A 26,382-nucleotide genomic window follows, 5' to 3' on the forward strand; every position below is an offset into this window, starting at 1 on the left:
TTTTTAAAAAATCCTATTTTCGAAAAATATCCAACGTCTGAATTAAACAAAAATAGAATTTTTGAATAAAATACCCAGGGCCTGGTGTTATAGACTGGTATTAACTTTTAACCGAGAGGTTAACTCAATTGAAAATGAGTTGAGTTAGCTCTGGGTAAAAGATAAATACAATTCTATAAAGCCGGCCCCAGGATTTTTTAATCAAACAATGATATTTTCCAGGACGCTACCGTAAGGGTCAAACGTATTTACATTATATTGTATAATCACTTGTGTTTTTTGCACTTGTAACTCATTAATGTTGAGAACCAATGATTACACGGATACGTGTTAGAACAGTTCTTTTTATATATCCAATCAACCATTAGTCATGTTATATGTAACTCAAGTGCATATTTCTTTAGATATCCCATGTTCTACCTACGAAGAGTTTACGCTTACAGGCAAGTAAATCTTAGTATTTTTGTTTATAAAAGAAAAAACTGTATTTGCCGTCGCTTTCCCTCTCAGTGAATTATACAGTTCATAACGACCCTACCACTACTTGAGAACGAAATCGGTTTCAGCTATGTCTCGCTTTCTACGTTCAATGGTAACTGCTGTGTATTTTATAGGTGAATCAAATCAATGCGACAAGCCAGACCGAACCTAGTAATGAGGTATATATCGATAATGTAATCCTCAAGTTGTTTCAAAGGACATCGGGTGCCACAACAACAGTCAGTTTTGGTAGTATGTACTTGACATGTGTCAAAATGATCAGCATGCTAAACCAGAGACATAAAATATCGATTCTCAATCCATCCTGTACTGCATGGCCCGATTTTATAGACTGGTATTAACTTTAACCCGGGGGTTAACTCAATTGAAATTGAATTGAGTTAGCCCCCGAGTGAAAGTTAATACCTGTCTATGAAACTGGCCCCAGGAGTTGAAGAATGGCATAAAATTCTTTTCACAAGGTGAATCAGAGAAAAAGTCACTCCAGCCGTAAATCAAGTTTAACCCATATATACCTATAGGGACATTGTTAAACATTAGAAAACAATTAGGTTTTTCTTCATTTAACAAAATTGGAACTGCGCATCTGTGCTGGTCATTTTAACACCTTTATCAGGTGAACTAATCGAGTTATGGCACCCCGGCTTCCTTTCAAACGTCAAGTCGAAATTTATACTAATGGCAACTTGCATCGAATTTTACAGGTTGTTACACAACAGCTCGTTACAGAGCTGAGGGAAAAGCTTGCCACCACTGAGAGAAGGCTTAAAGATATTGAGGTAAGGTTTGCGTACTTGATAACAATGAAAATCATCTAAAACATGTATATACAGTAAAACCTGCGATCATACGGAGACGATTTGGCCGTGCTAAAATTTGACTCGGGCCTGCTCCGACGTTTTTGGTCGGGTTAAATTTGTCCCGGGTCTAACTAGCGCGCGCCTATTTGTCACCCCTGCGAACGGTAATTGTAGGCCTAATTTGGCACCCGTGTGATATAATTGTACTTAATATAACTTTTTTTTAAATTTTGTTTTAAGATTGAAAAACAGTTCTCCACTAACATGATACAAGGCTTAGAAGAAGAATTGTTGGAAGTAAAGGTCAGTGTCACCAAATCTTACTACAAATTTGCCAAACTACCGGGTACAAAAAGTATCCCATTTCATGGTCCTGTACTAACCATGTCCTGATCTGGAATCTATGTATATTTTGATAGAACTGTAAGGACTACCGCACTCCTTTTTCTGAAAATCATATCTTCATGGTTTTGTCGGCTCATCACCAAAGTGTGCGCTTTCAATATTGGCCGACGACTTTTTTGTACGATATCTTAAACATCGCGCGGCTGTGCGCCGCAGTAATCAGCAGTGGTTCGTGGACTAACGTCGACATAGGCCTAACTAACGGCTTCATTGTTTTTTTTTTTTTATTTATAGAAGTCTAATAAGGAAAAAAACGAAAAGATTCATCTCTATGAACAGGTATGCCAATTCGATTTTTTTTTTGTCTTGGAAAAAAGTATTTAGTATGCTCTAACATGGGATGCTTCAACGGTAAAAAGCGATAATTATAACAGCTGTGCCCTTCAGTTACACTTCTATGGTTCCTGGGACCTTGGAGTAATCAGACTGGTGAAATCAGAGAGTACGTTCACACACGTGATAGTGAATTGACTACAGACCACTGGCCCCCGTAATCTATTAATGACTGCAGTTCATCATTGTCACCCGCACCTACACTCTAAACATCAAGTAGCTGTAATGAGTGTGATGGATTACAGAAATATTTATGATTCAAAAGTGTAAATTTGAAGGATTTTTAAATCTTATTACTTCAAGGTTTATCTAATCAAAAGTACGCTTAGTTAAAAACGGTGCTGATGAAGACACGATAGGGGCGATATGCTAAATTCACGTCAGTGTGAACTCCTAGCTACACACTGATATTCATTTCATCTACCCAAAGTTAACCCTGTAGTAATTATCTTATCCAAAGTACGCTTAGTAAGTTAAACTCAGATGAACCAGCCCCAGATTTTATGTATTGAATTTGAAAATGCAGTGGAAAATAATTTACCGTGATGGCTTTCTGTATTTAATGTTCTAATATTCATACAGTGTGCTTACATGTATTTCTAGGAATTGAAAAGGATTCGGCATCAAAATCCACAAGATGTAAATTGTAAAGGTAGATCATTTTACTTTATTGAAGGCCCACTAAACTGTCACTTAACCGATTTGGATCCTTCTTTTCGTCAAACATACATGTATTACTGTGTTATATTCATTTCTGTAATCAAAATGTGTTTAGATCATCCTCTTTTGAGAAATATAGCTTTAGAATTTATCCCTTCAAAATCTATAAAATCCCTGCATAACATAAAGGGGGAACTAGCTTAGTTCAAATTCAGATTCAGATTACACATAAACAAAATATAGGCTAATTCAAAGTACAAATATTGACAACTTAAATACCCGTAATTATCATCATTATTGTTACTGTTACTCATTTCAAGTGCTGAAGTCACTTTGAGCGGTCTTGGTCAAGTGCCAGTATCCACTGCAATTAAGTGATCACTTGACACATGGCTAGTGGGGTAGAATATTATTGAGCAGCTGCCCTTGAAAATAGGTGGATCTTAAGAGTATTATGAGTTTTCTTATGTGTCAGGTTTAACCGTGTTGGGCCTACAGTACTGTTGTGATCGCCAACCATTCTCGCTGTGAATATTATAAATAGGCTAACAGTAGCTAGAGGGAAGGCCTAAGTGGCATATGTGGCTGTAGAAATGCGTTACTGATATATATATATATATATATATATATATATATATATATATATATATATATATATATATATATATATATATATATATATATATATATATATATATATATATATATATATATATATATTTTTTTTTTTATTGTGCAGTTTGGATGTATTATGATATAATTTCGTAACATAATTTGATGATGCATTACTAAGTTGATTACTACTGATACATGGAATAGAGGGGCTGGGGGTAACAATACCAATTTGGGGCGAATTTGATCTAGATTCTGTTTAGGATACCTGCGCTTTATAAATGACATTATAATTATTGTTATTATTATTACTATTATCATTATTATAAGTTCATAGATATATACTGCAGTATTTGACAGATAATATGCCTGTTATACTGCTCCTCAGCCCAAGTTACTAACACAAACAATAGACAGACGATCATCATGATGATCTATCTAAAAAAATTAGTTGTGACTCCATTTTACGTGTTCAAGCTCAAATTCATGTGAAATATAAATTTTTCGTGAAAGATTAAACATACCCCAGCATAGCTCTTATTGGTAAAAATGAAATGATCCTTTATAATTTACACAATTTACCGAAAAACTATGGGGCTAACATTAAAATGCATATGGTTTGAAATTGATATTTTCCAGCGAAAACGGCAGACATATCGCTGATTTCCCCAAATTTTAGTGATGAACTGCCATTAGTTGACATTCCCATGCAGACGAAGCAAACGGTAGGTTTTATAATACAGCCCCGCAAAAATCCCAAGTTCTGTTATTTTGTGTTAAAGAATATTTTTGGACTACATTTTTCCATCACTAAATAGAATGTTCCCACCATCATGCAGGGACTTAGTCTTCATTTATGAAATTCACGCATCTTAATTGAAATACTGAATAACATAATAACTTGCTAGTTGCGACGTCCTCCTTGTCGACTGGACAAGATTTGGAATCTATTTGGCAGCAGTTGATTCCACAAAAAATCTCATTTCCTGCCAAAAGCATATATGCAAAAGACCGTCGCATAACTTCAGTGACGCCTTAGAAACAAGAATCCTCAACAAAGAGGACGTGCAAAGTATGAAGTCGGTCGACCTGAAGATGGTCATTTGCAAGGTGCCGAATGCCAGGCGAGAGGACGATGCAATAGTTGGTGTAGATTACATTTGGGTACACGCCATGGTTAAGAAATACACCTCCCAACATTCTTAATACTTATTTTTCTGTTTAGATTACTTAGCGCTTAATGATAATCATTTATTCGTTCTATTATTTGATATATACGATCTATCGCTACTAGTTTATAGAAGCTTCGTCGGGTCGCTTCTTTAGACTAGCAGAAAAAACTCGTACTTGCCAAATAGATAAAGAAAACCCTCAAAGTGCTGCCTATTTTATGTCAATTCAATAGATATTGAGTTAAGACTTAATTTTGAAATATGTTTAAGCGATTTCTATAGAAAAACAAATCAATTTGCTTGTCTCGAATTTGACAGATAAATTTGAGTGAAAAAATGTTTTCCACTTTGTACTAAGTTCGATTTGCAGATTATCGAATTTCGACATTAACCGTTGCATCTTAATATCCGACTTTAAGAGGACCTATCTCGCGATATTGTCCAAAGATTTGACGTCTCCGGGGTCCTGGGATTAAATCCTTGCCTCGGCCGGTGTAAGTTTCATAGTCTAGTATTCTAACTGGTGAGATAAGAAATTCTGGTCCACAGTGATATTCAGGTTTCTGTTTCGCTGATAGGAAGTTTATTGGGCGCCAGAGTCCTACATTAGGTGTACTGATAATCTTGTCTTTGATTTTTTCAGATGAACAGTTATTTGTGTATTTCCTAATCTGAATATTTCTTACTAGTACATTGTAACTCAGTCATTCGTTATCATATTCCGACAATGGGGCTGATTTGACATTTCATAGAATCACTGAAAACATACTATAAATTAGAATTGTCTGTGCGAAAATTTCAACAAATAAGTTCCGTGATTGCCAGGAAAATGGGTTTAGTTTACTTAGCGCTTAATAATAAACATTATTCTTTCAATTAAGTGCTACGATATTTTGAAATGATTAGAATGATATAAAGTCTACATATATTTATAGGGAAAATTAAGAAGAAGCAAGCCGTTTTAACCAGAATAAATTGACCGAAATTCATTAACCAAAAGAATTGATGTTAAACACGTAGTACTCTTTAGGTAGTCTACATTTATTTGATATATACGATCTATCGCTACTAGTTTATAGAAGCTTCATCGGGTCGCTTCTTTAGACTAGCAGAAAAAACTCGTACTTGCCAAATAGATAAAGAAAACCCTCAAAGTGCTGCCTGTCAATTCAATAGATATTGAGTTAAGACTTAATTTTGAAATATGTTAAAGCGATTTCTATAGAAAAACAAATCAATTTGCTTGTCTCGAATTTGACAGATAAATTTGAGTGAAAAAATGTTTTCTACTTTGTACTAAGTTCGATTTGCAGATTATCGAATTTCGACATTAACCGTTGCGTCTTAATATCCGACTTTAAGAGGACTTTTCTCGCGATATTGTCCAAAGATTTGACGTCTCCGGGGTCCTGGGATTAAATCCTTGCCTCGGCCGGTGTAAGTTTCATAGTCTAGTATTCTAACTGGTGAGATAAGAAATTCTGGTCCACGGTGACATTCAGGTTTCTGTTTCGCTGATAGGAAGTTTATTGGGCGCCAGAGTCTTACATTAGGTGTACTGATAACCTTGTCTTTGATTTTTTAGATGAACAGTTATTTCTGTATTTAATTCCTAATCTGAACATTTCTTACTAGTACATTGAAACTCAGTCATTCGTTATCATATTTTGACAATGGGGCTGATTTGACATTTCATAGAATCACTGAAAACATACCATAATTAGAATTGTCTGTGCGAAAATTTCAACAAATAAGTTCCGTGATTGCCAGGAAAATAGGTTTAGATTAGTTAGCGCTTAATAATAAACATTATTCGTTCAATTAAGTGCTATACGATATTTTGAAATGATTAGAATGATATAAAGTCTACATATATTTATAGGTAAAATTAAGAAGAAGCAAGCCGTTTTAACCAGAATAAATTGACCGAAATTCATTAACCAAAAGAATTGACGTTAAACAGGTAGTACTCTGTAGGTAGTCTACATTTATTTGATGTATACGATCTATCGCTACTAGTTTATAGAAGCTTCATCGGGTCGCTTCTTTAGACTAGCAGAAAAATTCGTACTTGCCAAATAGATAAAGAAAACCCTCAAAGTGCTGACTGTTTTATGTCAATTCAATAGATATTGAGTTAAGACTTTTTGAAATATGTTTAAGCGATTTCTATAGAAAAACAAATGAATTTGCTTGTCTCGAATTTGACAGAGAAATTAGAGTGAAAAAATGTTTTCCTCTTTGTACTAAGTTCGATTTGCAGAATATCGAATTTCGACAATAACCGTTGCGTCTTAAAGTGACTTTAAGAGGACTTATCCCGCGATACCGTCCAAAGATCTTACATTAGGTGTACTGATAATCTTGTCTTAGATTTTTTCAGATGAACAGTTATTTGTGTATTTTAAATTCTTAATTTGAATTTTTCTTACTAGTACATTGTAACTCAAGTCATTTGTTATCATATTCCGACATGGGGGCTGATTTGAAATTTCATAGAATTTCTGAAAATATACTATAAATAGAATTGACTGTGCGGCAATTTCAACAAATTAATGCCGTGGTTGTTAGGAAAAAAATGATATTGGTGGAAGCTTCATCTAAATAAAGTAAATCTTCAGAGAACTACCAGTTTTACCTCCATTCAAGTAAAATAAGTAGAAACTTACTAGATTTTAGTTACGTACTTAATTCTCCCCTTAATAAGCTGCGTTCGAATTTGATGGATACACGGTGAATCCGCTATTTTCTATCGAACCATAATCATCCGCAAAAAATCATCATGTTTAATGCCTGCGTCATGTTTTATAACATTTATCATTTCTCTCATTCCGCCGTCATTAGTAGACGGCCTTCTTATAATTATTTTGTTGAATAATGTGAGACCCGTTTGTATAACTTGGATGAGTAAATTAAATTAACACAACATTTCAATAATTCCGTGTATAGGAAACTGAAAACATATTTTGTAACCACGATAAATTGCACAGTTGCAATGTTTTATGTATAGTTGAGTCAATTTCTTTATTTTGTACACGTTAATTTGATCCCGTATGTACATATCTTTTATTCTGTCCAGCATTATGCAGTTGTTATATACTATTGTATCTGTTAATAAAGCCAATGAGAGTGAGAGTATTTTTCTAATCTATGCCATAATCATAATGCATTCAGATTATACATACGGTGACACTTTTCCATGTATATGAACTTGTTGTTAATTTTGTATGATCTTTTTACACCTGGTGTGTACATATTTTATGAAATAAAGACTTATTACGATAACCACTTTCGTTGAAAATATTCAGCGTTGTTAGATACAACGCGTGTTTAAAAGTCATGTGTTCATCAATAAATATTATGAATATCAAGAATTATGTAAAATTAATCAAACATTTGCGCTTATCAAATTGATAGAAATTTCTAATGGTCAATAAATACATTTTTGATACACGTTGAATACTCTCAAATTATCATTGATGTTTGAACATATGCGATTTCGCACATATTGCAGTGACATTCCTCATCTTATCGTCAAAACGGATTTCTTCAAGAGACACTCTTTTCACCATCAAGATTGGGATTAACGCTTATTCGAGGAGCTTATCGATTCACCGCCAAAATTGCGATTTCACGCTTGGGTGCCCCTAGTTTTAGTGCCAAAACAACGATTTCACACTTTTTTGAGGGACGGCCCTCGTTTTAGTGCAATAACAGTGATTTCCCACTTTTTGGAGGGACGCCCCTTGTTTTAGTGCAATAACAGTCATTTCACACTTTTTTGCGGGACGCTCCTTGTTTTAGTGCCAAAACCGTGATTTCCCACTTTTTGGAGGGACGCCCCTCGTTTTAGTGCAATAACAGTCATTTCACACTTTTTTGAGGGACGCTCCTCGTTTTAGTGTCAAAACCGTGATTTCCCACTTTTTGAGGGACGTTCCTCGTTTTAGTGCCAAAACCGTGATTTCCCACTTTTTTGAGGGACGCCCCTCGTTTTAGTGCCAAAGCTGTAGTTTCCCACTTTTTGAGGGACGTTCCTCGTTTTAGTGTTAAAACCGTGATTTCCCACTTTTTTGAGGGACGCTCCTCGTTTTAGTGCCAAAACCGTAATTTCCCACTTTTTGAGGGACGCTCCTCGTTTTAGTGTTAAAACCGCGATTTCCCACTTTTTTGAGGGACGCCCCTCGTTTTAGTGCCAAAACCGTGATTTCCCACTTTTTTGAGGGACGATCCTCGTTTTAGTGCCAAAGCCGTAATTTCCCACTTTTTGAGGGACGCTCCTCGTTTTAGTGTTAAAACCGCGATTTCCCACTTTTTGAGGGACGCCCCTCGTTTTAGTGCCAAAGCCGTAATTTCCCACTTTTTGAGGGACGGTCCTCGTTTTAGTGCCAAAACCGTGATTTCCCACTTTTTGAGGGACGTTCCTCGTTTTAGTGCCAAAACCGTGATTTCCCACTTTTTTGAGGGACGCCCCTCGTTTTAGTGCCAAAGCTGTAGTTTCCCACTTTTTGAGGGACGCTCCTCGTTTTAGTGCCAAAGCCGTAATTTCCCACTTTTTGAGGGACGTTCCTCGTTTTAGTGTTAAAACCGTGATTTCCCACTTTTTTGAGGGACGCCCCTCGTTTTAGTGCCAAAACCGTGATTTCCCACTTTTTTGAGGGACGCTCCTCGTTTTAGTGCCAAAACCGTAATTTCCCACTTTTTGAGGGACGCTCCTCGTTTTAGTGTTAAAACCGCGATTTTCCACTTTTTTGAGGGACGCCCCTCGTTTTAGTGCCAAAGCTGTAGTTTCCCACTTTTTGAGGCACGCTCCTCGTTTTAGTACCAAAGCCGTAATTTCCCACTTTTTGAGGGACGGTCCTCGTTTTAGTGCCAAAACCGTGATTTCCCACTTTTTTGAGGGACGCCCCTCGTTTAAGTGCCAAAACAGCTTACACTTTTTTTAGAGACGCCCCTGTTTAAGTGCCAAAAAATTTGATTTTACACCTTTTTGAGGGACGCCTTCGCTTCAAAACAGCCGCAAAGAAGATGATTTTTCACGAAAAAAAATCATCAAAACAGAATCAAAAAATGTATCTTTTCGGATTTTACATTATTTTTTCGGACGAGGTTGTTACAAATTGTTGCTCAGAATAATAATAATTTCATAAACTAAGGTTCAAACATTCATATAAATGCTCATCATGATGATGATTAAGAAACCTTTCTCGCATAAAAAAAATCATATTTACGTAGCTGAAAAAATAGATGTGACAAAAGGGACTAAAAATCTATCTAAATACTGTCTAAATCTAATACTGCTTAAATTTGTCAGCCAATTTCCAATTTGCAGTAATATTATGGTCACTAATATCCCTTTCTGACGCTAGATAGAATCAGCAAGGTCATTTTCGGTGCAGCAGAAATACGTATGCATTTCCAGCGCGAACATACGTGGTCCTATTTTTATCTCCCGTTCATTAGAATGCCGGCCAACGATGCACCATATTCGAGGTATGCTACCTGTACTGATTTTTTCTAGCACTTCACGTCCTTTGAAATCTAGACAAGAAAGGAACTCTAGGGTGATAAGCTTTGCAGTTGTAGCTTTGTCATAATTAAAACCAAGACAATATATATCGTATACCATTCATCGCTGTAGCGGGACAGCGATTCGTCTAACATTCGCTCGAATGAGAAGTCCTACTCAAAAGTTTTGTCAAGTTCAATGTGTGACCATTATTCAATGCTATATCCTTGGAAAGATGCACCTACTCTCAGAGTCCCGGTTCAAAGGGTCTCACCTACTCTCAGGGTCCCGGTTCTTGTATTATTTTCTTCCTCCTCGTGTACTCTTCCTACCCAGTGACATTGTTACGATCCTGATGTTTTGAAATGTAAGCAACAACAAACTTCTTTTGAAACATTGAAAGCATCAACTTTGTGATCCAAGGATCGTACTCTTTTGGCTCATTTGCTAGTTGCTATATCTTTCTAAATCTCGCCTTTTCGCCAACCGTCGGGTGGCCCCAATGCCGCTATAGACCGAATGCCGCCATAGACCGAAGATTTCGCTGTGGAAATAGTAAACGCTTTCCATTTCACTAAACGTATCGAGAATGATTAGTCGTCCATTTTGCTCGTGTCGTCCACAATTCTTGCACGCCAGTGTAAAAACCTCGTATTTCCTTTCTCCCTATTTACTGTCGATTACCCTGTTGAAAATTGATTCCAGCTTTAAACTCGCCGAATACCATAGGCCTATACTTAGCAGGAATGAAACGCATGTGAAAGAAACGTAAACATTTCGGAAAATTATGCTTTAACAAAATTGTAGTTATTGACATGTTGTATGATTGTGGTGAGTTTTAAGGTCATCGCTTTCTATATGATTTCAAATGTTAACCAAGGTGTGTTGAATATCGGAATTTTCTGTTGGGCATTTCAAACCATTGGCGTGGTGTCTCTGGACCTCTTAGATTAAATTGAAATCCTAGTGGAGGTTCTTTCACGAAAAAAAAAATGTTGTACTAACGATTTAACTGATGTTCTATTCATTGACGGATGATATCATACTAGCAATAGCCCTAGTATGAAATGAGAACATAACAAAAAATGGAACATAAATGATACAAGTAACCAGACGAATGCAAAATGTGTTTGCAAAGGTTTTACAATAGTTATATGGCAGCTCTACATTGATCCGAAATTTACCTTGTTTCTCATCAAATCTCCCTTAGCCTAAGCCATGTCAAGGGCAAAATATGGTCATTTTCTGGAGTTTTTTTTAAAGAAAAAAGTTCATTGGTTCTCAAGGATTCTTTAGTTTTGTCTTCCTAGCACATGGAGGTCATTCATTTATTACGGACGCATGAGGGAGGAGGGTAGGGGTCAATGCAATTGCGTATGCAGGCGTGCCGCTACCGCCCCAACTACACACACTTTTTAACAGAATAAAATAGAACATAATAGAATGAAATAATCGAAATTAGCTTGGATAGAAGTTTTTGAAACACGAATTATTATTCATAATTTAGTTAGCCGACTATCTTTTGTCCTTGTACTGAATGATATGTTGGTCCCCTCTTTTGTTCATCTTTTGCGTGAAAAACCACATCATGCAGGCCATTCCATTTGCTTTTGTGAATTTTTCTCTCATGCACGATATAAGGGAATTGCTTCACTATTTTTGCTTTGCATGTGTTTTTAAATATTATTACGTTAACACAGTAGAAGGCCTTTCTTCAGGCAGAAATGTTGCTATATTTGTCGTAACCTGTCCCCTAAATATGGCCTGGTCGCATTTTGCCCCGAGACACGGAAAGTTAAACGTGCAGCTATTTTTGTCATGTCCCGCTGTGTACATCCTAAACATTTATGTATCGAGTCGACCGCATGTTAACAATCAGCGGAAAGCCTATAAAAGTCAGGGAAATTGTTTCGTTATCACAATTCTTCAAAACTCATCATCAACATCCGTCAATCTCGAATAAGTGTGATCTGGTATATCATTAGGGCTGCGTTTCTTTTTTCGTATTGTTAGTTTGGTTGTGGGTCCAGGATCTCTTTCCGATATTCGTCGACAGAACGGTTGCGCTTGTACTGAAAATCATTTCTCCAAGAGATCGTAGTTTTGATCGAATCGCCGTCCTGTCATGGTTAGTTTGTCTGCTTCTGTGATATAAACCTTTACGTTCAAGGTATTTCCAGCCCAGCTCGACGGGAAAACGGACGCTCCGAGGAACACTAGCTTCTTGGCTACTGAATTCGCGTCAGCGTTGTTCAATATGTGTATTGTTGACGCCAGACGGCCAGCTGAAGTCTTTGCGTAGATCACATTATTCGGCAGTGAAACACTGATCGATCTATTCGCCGACTCGCTGTTATTTGTGTTAGTGTTAATGCGATCGGTATCACCAACACGTCTTACGTCCACCTCCACATAAAGCCTCTTCTTCCTACAATTCCGACAGTCTCCGCAACTACACCGAATGAAAACGTCAATGACACGTGGTAGTTTTTCCTTATGATTTCAATGTTACCAGCATATTGGCAGAGCAACTCATTGTATACACATGTGACATAGACTTATAACGACAAGCGCCAACATCTTCCTTGCTTGTTGTTTATCGGCATCGCCACGAAATATATCATCGGAATAGTTGGCCTTCATACCTGTGCGGAATTGGCTCTGTCCTAAGTGCACGGTGTCGGCCAATCGGTCAATTGCATCGCTAGTCTCTTGATAGCCTTCTTCGCACTGGCTCCTCCACTTGTTGCGTACTTGAGGCGCAGACCTAACTCTCTGAGATCGCCGCCTATTTGCTGTCCTATTGCCCTCTTGATGAGGGGTTCATGAGGCGCCCTGTTGCTAGTACAGTTGGGGTGTCCTACTGGATGGGACCTCTTGTCCTTTATTACGCAGCCGTTACCGGTTGGACAGAGTTTTGTCTGTTGGGGGGCTCCGATGATCACGTGTTTGTCGGATTGGTCCGCGCGGAAGATACGATTGATTGAGATGCGTTTTGTCCCATATTTTGTAGTCCGGTGATAATTATGCTATTCTATCGACAATCGACGTGTGATGATTTGGCCTGCTCCTGGTGGTGCTTGGCTTTCTGTAGTAACACCTGTCTGAATTGTGTATACTGAATGGGGAGCCCCTATGAGAAATGAGGCTTCTGGCCACATACCTTTGTTGGCAACTGACTGCTGCGGCTTAAACTGTGGCATTTCTGTAACCTAAACAAAGATATATTGCATTTATATCCAATAAACACCTTGATAATCGTGAAGACTCCCTAGCACATAATGTTAATGTTCCTTCGTGGTAGATGCCTTTGCCATATTTAAGGTGGAGAAAGAGACGAATCCTTCTTCCAGTTTCATTGGCAATCCATCGGCTGTGGTTTGGTTATATATACCTTTTCGTGAGCCGGTTTCCGGATTTTGAGGTTTATCTCGAAATCGCATTTTCCTGAGTTTACTCGAAACTTTTTTTCCTGAAACAAGTCCTAAGAAAAACACAAATTCAATATGTGTAAAGTTTAACAAGTTATCACTAGGCATCATGTATCAGTAGGCTTTCTTATTCAAATGTATGGATAGGAAAGCCATGGGAAAGTGAAGGTGGGTCCATTTTAAAAACATAGACTTAGCTAATGATAATGAGTGGTACTAACCATTTTGTCATTTGGCAATAGGAATTTGATTAATAACTCTGGACGTTTATTATTCATAGCAACCATTTTTTTTTCTAACCCGTGAGTGGTTGCAATTGTCCAGGCAATAGTTTTATTACCCTAATACTATATTTATCAAGTCCACAATTAAATTTCCATTGAAAAGGATTCGAAGGATCCGACTTCAAAGCGGAGGCTAATTTTTTCTGTTTATTATTCATGAAAAAAAAGTATTTTACCTGCACTTTCTTTGTCCTCAGCGATCTCCTCCAAATGTGTCCCCTTCACAACAACTAGTTGTCCATTTTGCCACTCGCATGTGCTGTCTGGTAATCTATAGTATTGTCTGTGCACCTTGATATCATAACCCATGGTCTTTCATATTCAATATCTGTGACATTGAACTGTAATGTCACTTTGAAAATCTGTACCACTTGTTATTACCACTGAATTCTCGACAAGTTGTTGTGCCAGAAAGTTCTGCTAGTAGTTGGTGTGTGACTACTTTTTTGACCAATGGTGTTGACGGGCTTGTTCATTTGGGTTGTCCTCAGCTTTCTCCTTTCTGAGGGTAATATAAGTTATAACAAGTTTTCTTATACGACCACACTCCTTCCTTATTTTCTTCTTCTTAGCGTAACATATCCCTCTGCTTTATCGCCCAAACCTCTTTTTGTACACTCTAACTTCAAAACCTTAGACTTATACACTAATTTGTACGTTCCTCACATTCCTGAACCATTTCCTCACCCGCTTCTAACCTTAACCTATTTGGTATTTTCAATACCCGCTACTTCCATTATACTCCGTCCTGATCCACGTTAAACCTCGTCCGGAAAAATAATGTAAATTCCGAAAAGATCCATTTTTTGATTCTGTTTTGATGATTTTTTTTCGTGAAAAATCATCTTCTTTGCGGCTGTTTTGAAGCGAAGGCGTCCCTCAAAAAGGTGTAAAATCAAATTTTTTGGCACTTAAACAGGGGCGTCTCTAAAAAAAGTGTAAGCTGTTTTGGCACTTAAACGAGGGGCGTCCCTCAAAAAAGTGGGAAATCACGGTTTTGGCACTAAAACGAGGACCGTCCCTCAAAAAGTGGGAAATTACGGCTTTGGCACTAAAACGAGGAGCGTCCCTCAAAAAGTGGGAAACTACAGCTTTGGCACTAAAACGAGGGGCGTCCCTCAAAAAAGTGGGAAATCACGGTTTTGGCACTAAAACGAGGACCGTCCCTCAAAAAGTGGGAAATTACGGCTTTGGCACTAAAACGAGGAGCGTCCCTCAAAAAGTGGGAAACTACAGCTTTGGCACTAAAACGAGGGGCGTCCCTCAAAAAAGTGGGAAATCGCGGTTTTAACACTAAAACGAGGAGCGTCCCTCAAAAAGTGGGAAATTACGGTTTTGGCACTAAAACGAGGAGCGTCCCTCAAAAAAGTGGGAAATCACGGTTTTGGCACTAAAACGAGGGGTGTCCCTCAAAAAAGTGGGAAATCACGGTTTTGGCACTAAAACGAGGACCGTCCCTCAAAAAGTGGGAAATTACGGCTTTGGCACTAAAACGAGGGGCGTCCCTCAAAAAAGTGGCACGGTTTTGGCACTAAAACGAGGGGCGTCCCTCAAAAAAGTGGGAAATCGCGGTTTTAACACTAAAACGAGGAGCGTCCCTCAAAAAGTGGGAAATTACGGTTTTGGCACTAAAACGAGGGGCGTCCCTCAAAAAAGTGGCACGGTTTTGGCACTAAAACGAGGGGCGTCCCTCAAAAAAGTGGGAAATCGCGGTTTTAACACTAAAACGAGGAGCGTCCCTCAAAAAGTGGGCAATCACGGTTTTAACACTAAAACGAGGAACGTCCCTCAAAAAGTGGGAAATTACGGCTTTTGCACTAAAACGAGGAGCGTCACTCAAAAAGTGGGAAACTACAGCTTTGGCACTAAAACGAGGGGCGTCCCTCAAAAAAGTGGGAAATCACGGTTTTGGCACTAAAACGAGGAACGTCCCTCAAAAAGTGGGAAATCACGGTTTTGGCACTAAAACGAGGAGCGTCCCTCAAAAAAGTGTGAAATGACTGTTCTTGCACTAAAACGAGGGGCGTCCCTCCAAAAAGTTGGAAATCACGGTTTTGGCACTAAAACAAGGAGCGTCTCTCAAAAAAGTGTGAAATGACTGTTATTGCACTAAAACAAGGGGCGTCCCTCCAAAAAGTGGGAAGTCACTGTTATTGCACTAAAACGAGGGCCGTCCCTCAAAAAAGTGTGAAATCGTTGTTTTGGCACTAAAACTAGGGGCACCCAAGCGTGAAATCGCAATTTTGGCGGTGAATCGATAAGCTCCTCGAATAAGCGTTAATCCCAATCTTGATGGTGAAAAGAGTGTCTCTTGAAGAAATCCGTTTTGACGATAAGATGAGGAATGTCACTGCAATATGTGCGAAATCGCATATGTTCAAACATCAATGATAATTTGAGAGTATTCAACGTGTATCAAAAATGTATTTATTGACCATTAGAAATTTCTATCAATTTGATAAGCGCAAATGTTTGATTAATTTTACATAATTCTTGATATTCATAATATTTATTGATGAACACATGACTTTTAAACACGCGTTGTATCTAACAACGCTGAATATTTTCAACGAAAGTGGTTATCGTAATAAGTCTTTATTTCATAAAATATGTACACACCAGGTGTAAAAAGATCATACAAAATTAACAACAAGTTCATGTACATGGAAAAGTGTCACCGTATGTATAATCTGAATGCATTATGATTATGGCATAGATTAGAAAAATACTCTCACTCTCATTGGCTTTATTAACAGATACAATAGTATATAACAACTGCATAATGCTGGACAGAATAAAAGATATGTACATACGGGATCAAATTAACGTGTACAAAATATAGAAATTGACTCAACTATACATAAAACATTGCAACTGTGCAATTTATCGTGGTTACAAAATATGTTTTCAGTTTCCTATACACGGAATTATTGAAATGTTGTGTTAATTTAATTTACTCATCCAAGTTATACAAACGGGTCTCACATTATTCAACAAAATGATTATAAGAAGGCCGTCTACTAATGACGGCGGAATGAGAGAAATGATAAATGTTATAAAACATGACGCAGGCATTAAACATGATGATTTTTTGCGGATGATTATGGTTCGATAGAAAATAGCGGATTCACCGTGTATCCATCAAATTCGAACGCAGCTTATTAAGGGGAGAATTAAGTACGTAACTAAAATCTAGTAAGTTTCTACTTATTTTACTTGAATGGAGGTAAAACTGGTAGTACTCTGAAGATTTACTTTATTTAGATGAAGCTTCCACCAATATCATTTTTTCCTAACAACCACGGCATTAATTTGTTGAAATTGCCGCACAGTCAATTCTATTTATAGTATATTTTCAGAAATTCTATGAAATTTCAAATCAGCCCCCATGTCGGAATATGATAACAAATGACTTGAGTTACAATGTACTAGTAAGAAAAATTCAAATTAAGAATTTAAAATACACAAATAACTGTTCATCTGAAAAAATCTAAGACAAGATTATCAGTACACCTAATGTAAGATCTTTGGGCAGTATCGCGAGATAAGTCCTCTTAAAGTCACTTTAAAATTTGCGCATAACGAGTTTCGGAAATGAATTCTGTTCCTTGAGAAGAATAACGTTGACTTTTTCGAGGTAAAATGTTAGAATAATTTCTATACGAGCACGTTATTTATTTACGCTGGTTTCAGAAGAGATTTGATGGAGCAATGGCCACCAGCAGTACCAGCAATAGTACCACCAGCACCAGCACCACCACCACCGCTATGACAACAGGTAAGTTCTTCACTCCCAATTTACACCCAGTACCTCGGTAATATTGAATATCAAACTAAAATGAATTGGACTCAAATGATAGATATCTAGCAAAAATATACAGGATTTGAAACCACAAACCAGTGAAATAAACACCTCAAACCATTCGGCCTTATTAATTACAGTTCCTTTTAACGACGCTCTTTATGTTTTAATTTTCACCTGTTTCAGTCGTGAAACTTAAATTGCGCAAACTTCGTTATTTCTTCGATTTCGAGAAAGTTTGACACTGAACGTGGAATCGTGATCGGGGAGGGAGCCAATATGACGGCGCGTGAATATAGTGGAAACACTGTGAAACTTAAACTTGTCAAAGGGTTCAATAACAGCCAAACTGTTTCTTCATCATCGGATTCGCAACTGAATTTACATTTATGGGTCAGAAATGATGGAAATCATGTTAAAAGCTACTCGATTTCTTATTTAGTCCTCGGAAATGATATGGTAACGATTACTATTAACGAACTCGTGATGTTCTTGCACGTTCCCGGTTATTCTACTTCGTGTGTGATATATCCAATGAGAAAAGTGATGAATGGCTACGAAATCGATGATAATGTATTCGGCAAGAGGAAATGGGTTTCATTGAGATGCACGAACGGAGATTTGTACCTTAATGATGCGCATTTATCAAGCGGTCGAATGTTTGCGTCAAATAATGTTAAGATGGATGGTCCGATAATCCGTATTCAAACAACCATAAATGACGAAGCTGTGATTGATAACCTGGCAGTAGAATTTTGGTATTAATGAACTTGACAGCAAAGAATATCTACGGGCGGTGTGGCCCCATTTATGAGTAACTGATTAGGATGAATTAACAATTGAACAATATGAACATTTAAATCAATAAACGATTTTATCATATTCATCAAAATCAAACGTTTTGCTTTAAATTGAGTACAGTTTTAGATTATGCCTAATTTTAGTTACAAAACGTGACTGGTTAAGATCATTTGATTATGTAAATTTCATGCAATAAATGTTTATGATAATTATCAAATTGAATGAGTTTTTGGCTTTTTAAATTCGCTCCAGTTTGACAAATGTTTAGAAAATGAGGAAGTAGCTTCAGGATATACGAACCTGATGAACGTTTTTTCAATTTTTTATTGTTTAGTCGTTGAGTGGTTCGCGTCTGTAGAAGAGGTTCAGAAATGAACGAACAGTTATGAGTTAAAACCTGATAAAAGGAACGTGGTTTGTATTAGGGAATAATTCAGGTGGAACGAAACTTGCTGAAATTAAGCGAAAAACCGATGACATATTTCCGCATTTCTTTTTTGGGTTTTTAGCCTACTTGGTTTTTTTGTCGGGAAGTTTTAAAGACGATTTAATTGATTATTGATTACACACTGTATCTACCATATACGAGTCCATAGTTAAAACACTGACCCGATCAAAATCAAAATTGCCGACTGGCGGCAATTGTTCGCCAAAACAGCGACACTAGACATAATCTATTTCTACCTCGCGTAGATCGGACCGCGGCATCATCTGCTCCTATAAAGTTTACTGGTAAGATGTGAAGGTTACTGAATTTGATTTGGAAATTAGACATCGTTGCAAACTTTTCTGAGAAATTCGGATTTAGGTTTAATGTTCATTGAAGCCGCATTGAGGAAACACTGGCAGTTGTAGCGGTAGATTCCCTTCATACTGATACACCGGTCACAATCCTCTCTTTAATCGTTATCTATAAAATACTTGAGTAACGCCCTGGCGAGAGAACGTGTCCGTGCACAAATCCGAATGAATAAACTGAAATACCGGATGATAATATTGAAGATAATATATTTTATTTACCTTGAACCTGAGAATGATTTTCCTAATCCCTATTATATGAATCCCTATCGTTCCGAAGCTTCTCCTATCCTGCTGTCGACACTCGTCTTACTAAGGTACAGATTCTCCCGATTGACTGCACTCTCAAGATGCGGGTCCCTTTTATAGAAAGAATCGGCATTCTTGAAATACCGACTCTCCCACTCGACTTTTGGCAAGGAGCAGCAACCTTACTGTCATGACTGTTTTGGTCATATAGAATTTGGCCTTAATGATTCGCTGATCTAAAATTATTTTCAAAACTGATTTGCTAAACCAACTTTTTCTTCCAACCCTCCTGTCATGACGCGTTGTGATTTACTCACTCCTTGCTAGTCGTTGTTGAGAGAGCAGCTATTGTCTGTGAATTACCAACGAGCGCATACAGACAACAGAAACTTCAGACAGCTAGTTTTAACATTTAACACAAATTAATTTTTCTAAAACATTAGCGATTATTAACAATTTGTTCTTAAACAACATCTAGATTACTCAAATTAAATATCTTTTCAAAACTTTGTTTTCTTTTCTAATTACAGTACAAATTCATTGTTTCTTTTTTAAAAATTATTATTAATTGACTACGATTCGGAATACATTGTGATTGATTATCAATTCTTAAATTATTTGAAATACTTATACTAATTATTTTATCTACAATTTAACTAATTCTATTTTAATACAGGATAAGCAAAACAACCACATCTTCCTAAACTTCCGGTTTTTCCTTTTACGGAAAGTAGCCGGGAATATCATCAAGTATCAGCGTGATCCCTTCACGAGCCTCATTATAAATACACTCCATTGTTCCGACCCAACCAAATATAGTTCCAACTATTTAAAAGTTTTATATAAAGATTTTCTGAATGTTTGCCAGATCTCACAGAAGAAGAACCGAGAAAGAATTGTTGTTTATAGACTGATTTATGGTTTGCGTTGGTAGATGAAAGCATCAAACAAGAACTTTCGTAATTCTTACTACTAGTACGTTCTTGTCTGACGGCTTTAACGTAACCCCCACGCATACGGAAACAACATTAAGAACATTTCTAAATACTACGAAACATTTTCAAATACTACGAAAATCTAGCTGTGGATCAACAGTCCCTATCCAGTTTAAATTTCGTCCCGAAATTTTGAATTTAAACCAACTCGTGAATATCCCGCTGATACCTCTAGAACAAATCCTGAAAAAGAACATAAGGAAACAATTCATTATAACGAGTAACTATTTCTTAGAGTTCGACACTACAACGCATATTAAAGTTCATGATATAGTTTATCATAAAACCGCTTTTAAAGTTCTGGATACCCAACCGGAAAAAAGTTCATTCGAGACCGCTGTCCCCGCATACTAAACAGTCGAAAGTTAAGCACAAAACAGTTCACAGTTTGAGTTTAGAATTTACCGCGAAGTGACGCAATAGCTACCAGACACATCAAGGTACGTCATGGACGGACGAATGACGTCATCCACCGCAGTTCCCGCAACTCATACCGCTAAATCGTTCAGTACGGCAATCCGCATTCTTTCTTTACTAATACACGCTCACTGGTACACATAGACGTTACAGTTCTATGGTGAATATCGGAGTCTTTCCTCCACAGCTAGTATATAACAGTAATGCATTCGCATCGTACGGCTTGAGCGAACAACATTCCATCGAATGTTAATGTAACTACACGGGAGCCATCTTGAACACACTCGGCTTTACTCCGCTAAAATGTCTACGGAAATTATCACTTTTTTCACATTTCGTATCGCATTGGCCAGGTGTCTTTGTCCACCCTTCATCACTTAAGTTTGTGAGTATATAACAGGTCTTCGAGAGTGACAAACACCACTAACAATGGCCAGAATCGCATGACTAATCATCGAGCATGATTCCATCCCGTTGAAACGGCAACGCCCTAGATCGTTGTTGTAGGCTGTATATAGTTGTTCCTTTTTCCTCGTTAATTGACGAATCGGTGAATTAATATCACCCATCTCGGCCAGAGCATACCAGTTGCTGGTTTTTCAAACTATCAGTTGCATCGAATAGAGTTTCAGGATACCTCCCAACAAGTCCCCATCTCCATATGGTCACTATCAGGGGGGTACCCATCAACATCTATTGCGGTTGACAGAAGAAGGCATTCTTCCATCGTAGTGCTATCGTATCTTCGGCGGTCTCATTCCAACACATCCGATACGGGTATCCTACAATTAATATCATAATAATACAGAGATTATTCAAACATATACGAACAAACAGTATTTATTCAAACAGTATTTGTTTTATTGTCATTATTAACAATAACTTCTTTTTTTTTCTTTTTCCCCGCAATGATAATTAATGACTTTTCTTTAAACTATCGGAAATTAGTACCGGATACTTTAATAGTCAGGCTAAAGCCGATGTCATGTCAATTACAATCATTAATATCAGCAAATTGTCACGATTATCCTTATTTCCGTAACTCATGAACAGGCCATGAGTTCACTCACGAACTAAGTATTATGATACTAAATTTTCATATTTCTTATGTAATGATATCTTAATCACTTACTACTATAAATCAAAACTTTCCGATAATTCAACAGGACATACGCATCCTGATTCAACTATTAATTAGATTATACTTACGACTAATAATACAACTAATTCAATTTTGAAACGGAGCGCACCCGGGCGCCCTCGTCATAATATTTAAATTTTAATTTCAATACAAATATGGATACAGTCTACTGGTATCAGCCAACATAGAATTCCTGGGAATTCCTACCGAATAATCCGGAGGCAACAGCCCATCACCAGGAGGAGCTCTGAGTGCCAGTACACCGGGCCCACGTTCAGTCTGGGCCTCATCATCTATTACTACGATCTCGGGCTCCACTGACGAAACTGTCAGCTGAGTCGCTTCTCGTAATTCAGTACTAAAAGAACGATACACCGCGACAACCACTACCTTACTCGGAACTGATACTCATCGTGAAAAGACTAACCCGTAGGGGCACCGAGCAAGACATCGGCAGATTGTACATCGTTCCTTGCGAACAAGTCAGTTGCTTAGTCTGCCAGGTTAAGTTCAAGCGGGCGACTCCACAAATTACCCGTAATGCAACCTTAGTGAGAGCTGGAGGTTCAAAACGACATCTCGTTTCACAACCGGACAATGTTAGTAGAGGCAAGTCCAATGTCTGAATTCCATTCTTAAGCCTTATGGCTAGCCTAACCGGATATTTTCCCGGTGAACAAGGTGCAGGCAAACAGTGTCGGCACCTGTAGCACATAGCACGCAATAAAGGTCTGAACACAATTATAACTATACCTACTACAATAACTAAGAACAGGACGACATCGACGCGCACATTTTTAGCCATGACAACTTCCCGAATGACTGTATTATTCCAGCCCCCTCGCTGTAAATCATGAATAGCGGGGTGAACAGTCACCATGGCCTCAGCGGTCGGAAGAAGTCCTGCTCCCAGAATTGATAAGGATCCTTGCGACTTAAGTAAAACAAATATCGAGAGCAACATGCTGCCCGCCGAGAGACCAATAGCAAGCCAAGTGAGCCACCCTGTACCGGTTCCAGACGAAATAACAGGTTCAGAATGATCAAATAAAGCGTCTGCTTGCGATCGGTACAGTTTAGCGTCAGTTTGCACGGTTCTTGCTAACTTTTTGAAATCCATGCTAAATTTAGTGTCCACCGCAGCCACTTTTGACCAGTTATTAGCCTTGAAATCCAGACTAGGCAGCGGTGCGTATGGCGTTCCCTGGAACATTGTTGCTCCAGTAACGTTGGACACTACATTCTTTGAAAAGAAACTATGTAGGACCGGTAAATTAACAGCGTGCGCAATGGTCACCGTGTCTTGGTTAATACATTTGTTTATTCTACCGGGCACAAAAAATTTTGATCCACGCAATGCACATGCACACCCAATTTTTACCAAACAAAAACGACATGCTTTTATTGCTTTTGGTGACTTGCCAGGGCAGGCGAGAGTCCAAAAATCGTCAGTGCCTGAAACAACAAAGTAGCCATCCCCTACGTCGACTGCCAGTTCGGCCAGGCCCTGGACCTCATACCGTATGTGGCATTATGCTAGCACCTGTGAGGGTTTATCGAAGAAAAGGCTACTCAGGCATGATTCTACGGTTGCTTCGCGCATGGACACGGCAAGTCATCACATCGGTTCCATGACAAGTAGCAAATATATCGTGACCCATTTCAGTGTAGTAACTACCGTCCCTAGTAGCGCCAAAATAAGGGGCTGTACCAACAATCATTGAAGTGTTATAGGACGTTGCGTTTATTGGCACTGGCATTAAGACAACCGAGTATAAATCAAAATATGTCTGACTAGATTGCAAGGGGATTTTGATTGATATGTAAACAAATTTATCGGTCTTAGTAAAGCACACATCCTTAACTATGTAATAATAGCCTACATCCCTATTAGCTATTGAAAACCCAGAATGCATCCTATTTAATTTTTCGGACACATCGTCAAGAACCTTCGAAACCATTTTTGGATTAACCAGGGCTCTAGGCAAATATCCCTCCAATAACTTTTCAACCCCCTGCAACCACTCACTGGAAACTGCCGTCAGTCGTTCCACTAGGATGATATTTCTTATTGTCATGTCAGACGCTAATGCTAGCATACTCGCATCGACACTTTGCTTTAGCAGTGTCGTTCGAATTGATTCAAGTTCTTTTGAATTGGCCACGTATGCAGAGGTCAGGCTGCTGATTCGTTTGTCAGTCGCGTTAATAAATGAAGAGAGTGTCCCCTGTATGTGGGTGATTTGATCCGAATTCAACTTGACTTTTTTTTCTACTTTTTCGACGTGATTTTCTACTTGCTGAACTTCATCTTCGGTAGCAGTACCGAACAAGGAAGACGAAATCGATCCGATAAATGAAAGTGGTGCACGTTTGATCCTGCGCCCACTGGCGTGTCGTTTCTTTCGTGAGTCGGTATCTGCAGCATCAGGTATCATTTGTCTCATATCAGCCAATTGTCCCCTGATATGGGTCAACGTGTCTAACTGTAGGCGATGCGCCTCACGAAACATTTCCAAATAGCCGGAGCAGTGAGAACGAAGTTCTGGCTGGACAAGAGAACAGCGTAGCCGCAAGCCTTTACTCGGGGGGTCATTAACAACTAGCCATGGTATAGCGAACGTGTGAAACCAGGCACTGTCGCCATTATGGACTCCTCCAATCCGATGAAAGGCGACACCATAGTTTGGCCTCAAGACCGTCGAGGGCATCAGACAATAGGCCGACGACCATATGGCCACCAAGATTACGACAATTTGCATCCTGAAAAATAGGGATAGCAAGAATCAGTAATCTCGAAACCACGTACTAGTCGTCTCTTTCTCGACGTCTCCTCTTATTTTTACGAGTTTTTCGCTTCACTTTAGCGGCATGGTCATCCCAATAGGCTCGAATGATTTCAGGAGGCAGGTTTTCGGCTGGCTCAAACGTGTTCTCATTATCGTCATAGCCAACCCATTTTATAAGATATTTCAGAATGCCTTTCTCTTTTTTGTGACGAATCACTCGTTCTACGTAATAGATTGGCTCAACCGGATTCGCAGGCTGATTTTGATCGCCCGGATCATCCGGTGCGAGGACAGGCCCCTCCTCAGGTTGATCCCTGTCCTCCCTGTCAATAGGTGGATTCTCAGGTATGTCGTCCTCAAGCGGCCTAATGTCCGTTGAAAAGAAATGCTTCATTCTATTACAATGTACTGGGACGGCCAACTCTTGATTCCTCTCATTCTCCAAAATGAAAGATACAGGAGAAATCTGTCGGACAATTCGATAAGGGCCCGTCCATTGATGAAGCAATTTCTTACTAAGCCTCTTTATTTTCTTTGGAGTAAATAGCAACACTTGATCACCTACTGCGAAATTTGGGGGAACGGCAGTCCTGTCGAAACGTTCCTTCATCTTCTCCTGCGCCTTTTTGATATTAGCCTTGGCCAACTTTCTGGCCTCTTTCAACTTTGGCAACAATGCTTGGACAAAGCCTCCTGCATCAAAGTAAACGTCCCTCGGATTAAGTAAAGCAACGTCCATCGGCAACCTCGGTTCTCGGCCATACATGAGGTAGAATGGCGAGTATTGCGACGTATCCGAAGCTGGACTTACCCGATATGCAAATAGAATGGGGTAAAGGTATTCGTCCCAATCGGTTTGGCGTTCATTGCAGTACATGCTCAGAGCCTTGACAATCACAAGATTCATGTGCTCGACTTGTCCCTGAGTTTGTGGTCTATACGCACTGGACCGTGCCCGTGGCGTATTACATAGCCGCGAAACCTCGCTGACTAATTTACTCAGGAAATTTGTTCCGCGATCGCTCTGCAAGACAGAGGGCGCCCCATGGCGACAAATGATTTGTTCAAAGAAGATCGTAGCGACCGTCGTGGCTTCTTGATTAGGCATAGCAAAAGCTTCAACCCACTTTGTAAGATAGTCGACAAAGACCAATATGTATTTATTTCCCGAGTCCGTTGTTGGAAAAGGACCACAGACATCCATTGAGACTCTATCCCACGGCCCTGTGACAGCTATGGGGTTAACCGGGGCCCTAATGGGCTTCCCTGGCTGATTCTTAGTCGCACAGTCCTTACAGGATTTAATCCAATTTTCAACGTCTCGATACATACCATGCCAGTAATACCTTGCTCGCAAGGTTTCGTAGGTCCGTTTGTGACCCAAGTGACCGCCAGTCATTGAATCATGACCAGCCTCTAACATTTCCGCATACATTCTTTTAGGTATGACCAACTGACGAGGCCCATCAGCCTCAATTTTCTTTTTAGAGTCTACATGGTAAAGAACTCCATCATCATTAATAAAGAAGTAGTCCGACTGCAAGATAATTCGCCGGGCTGCCTTGTCATCATCCGGCAAGGTACCATCAAGTAAATAGTCTAGAAGACACACTAATTGTAAATCAGACCGCTGGAGCTCGCCCATGTTGACGGGCACAGGCCGCTCATTGTCAGCCTCGAGAG

The 26,382-nt window shown here is 38.7% G+C and overlaps 1 protein-coding gene across 1 annotated transcript; it reads left to right on the forward strand.

Annotated features, from left to right (window-relative positions):
• The first annotated feature begins 377 nt into the window (after window positions 1-377).
• On the forward strand, window positions 378-18,437 carry LOC141914120 (uncharacterized). The gene is made up of 9 exons (XM_074805393.1): window positions 378-443; window positions 615-659; window positions 1,206-1,280; window positions 1,542-1,604; window positions 1,941-1,985; window positions 2,643-2,691; window positions 3,951-4,036; window positions 17,401-17,485; window positions 17,952-18,437. Exons 4-9 carry the CDS (start codon window positions 1,566-1,568, stop codon window positions 18,272-18,274), a joined length of 627 nt encoding a protein of 208 aa, XP_074661494.1. The 5' UTR covers window positions 378-443; window positions 615-659; window positions 1,206-1,280; window positions 1,542-1,565; the 3' UTR covers window positions 18,275-18,437.
• The last annotated feature ends 7,945 nt before the right edge of the window (window positions 18,438-26,382 follow it).

Source organism: Tubulanus polymorphus, chromosome 12 (assembly GCF_964204645.1).
Source record: "Tubulanus polymorphus chromosome 12, tnTubPoly1.2, whole genome shotgun sequence".
NCBI lineage: Eukaryota > Metazoa > Nemertea > Palaeonemertea > Tubulaniformes > Tubulanidae > Tubulanus > Tubulanus polymorphus.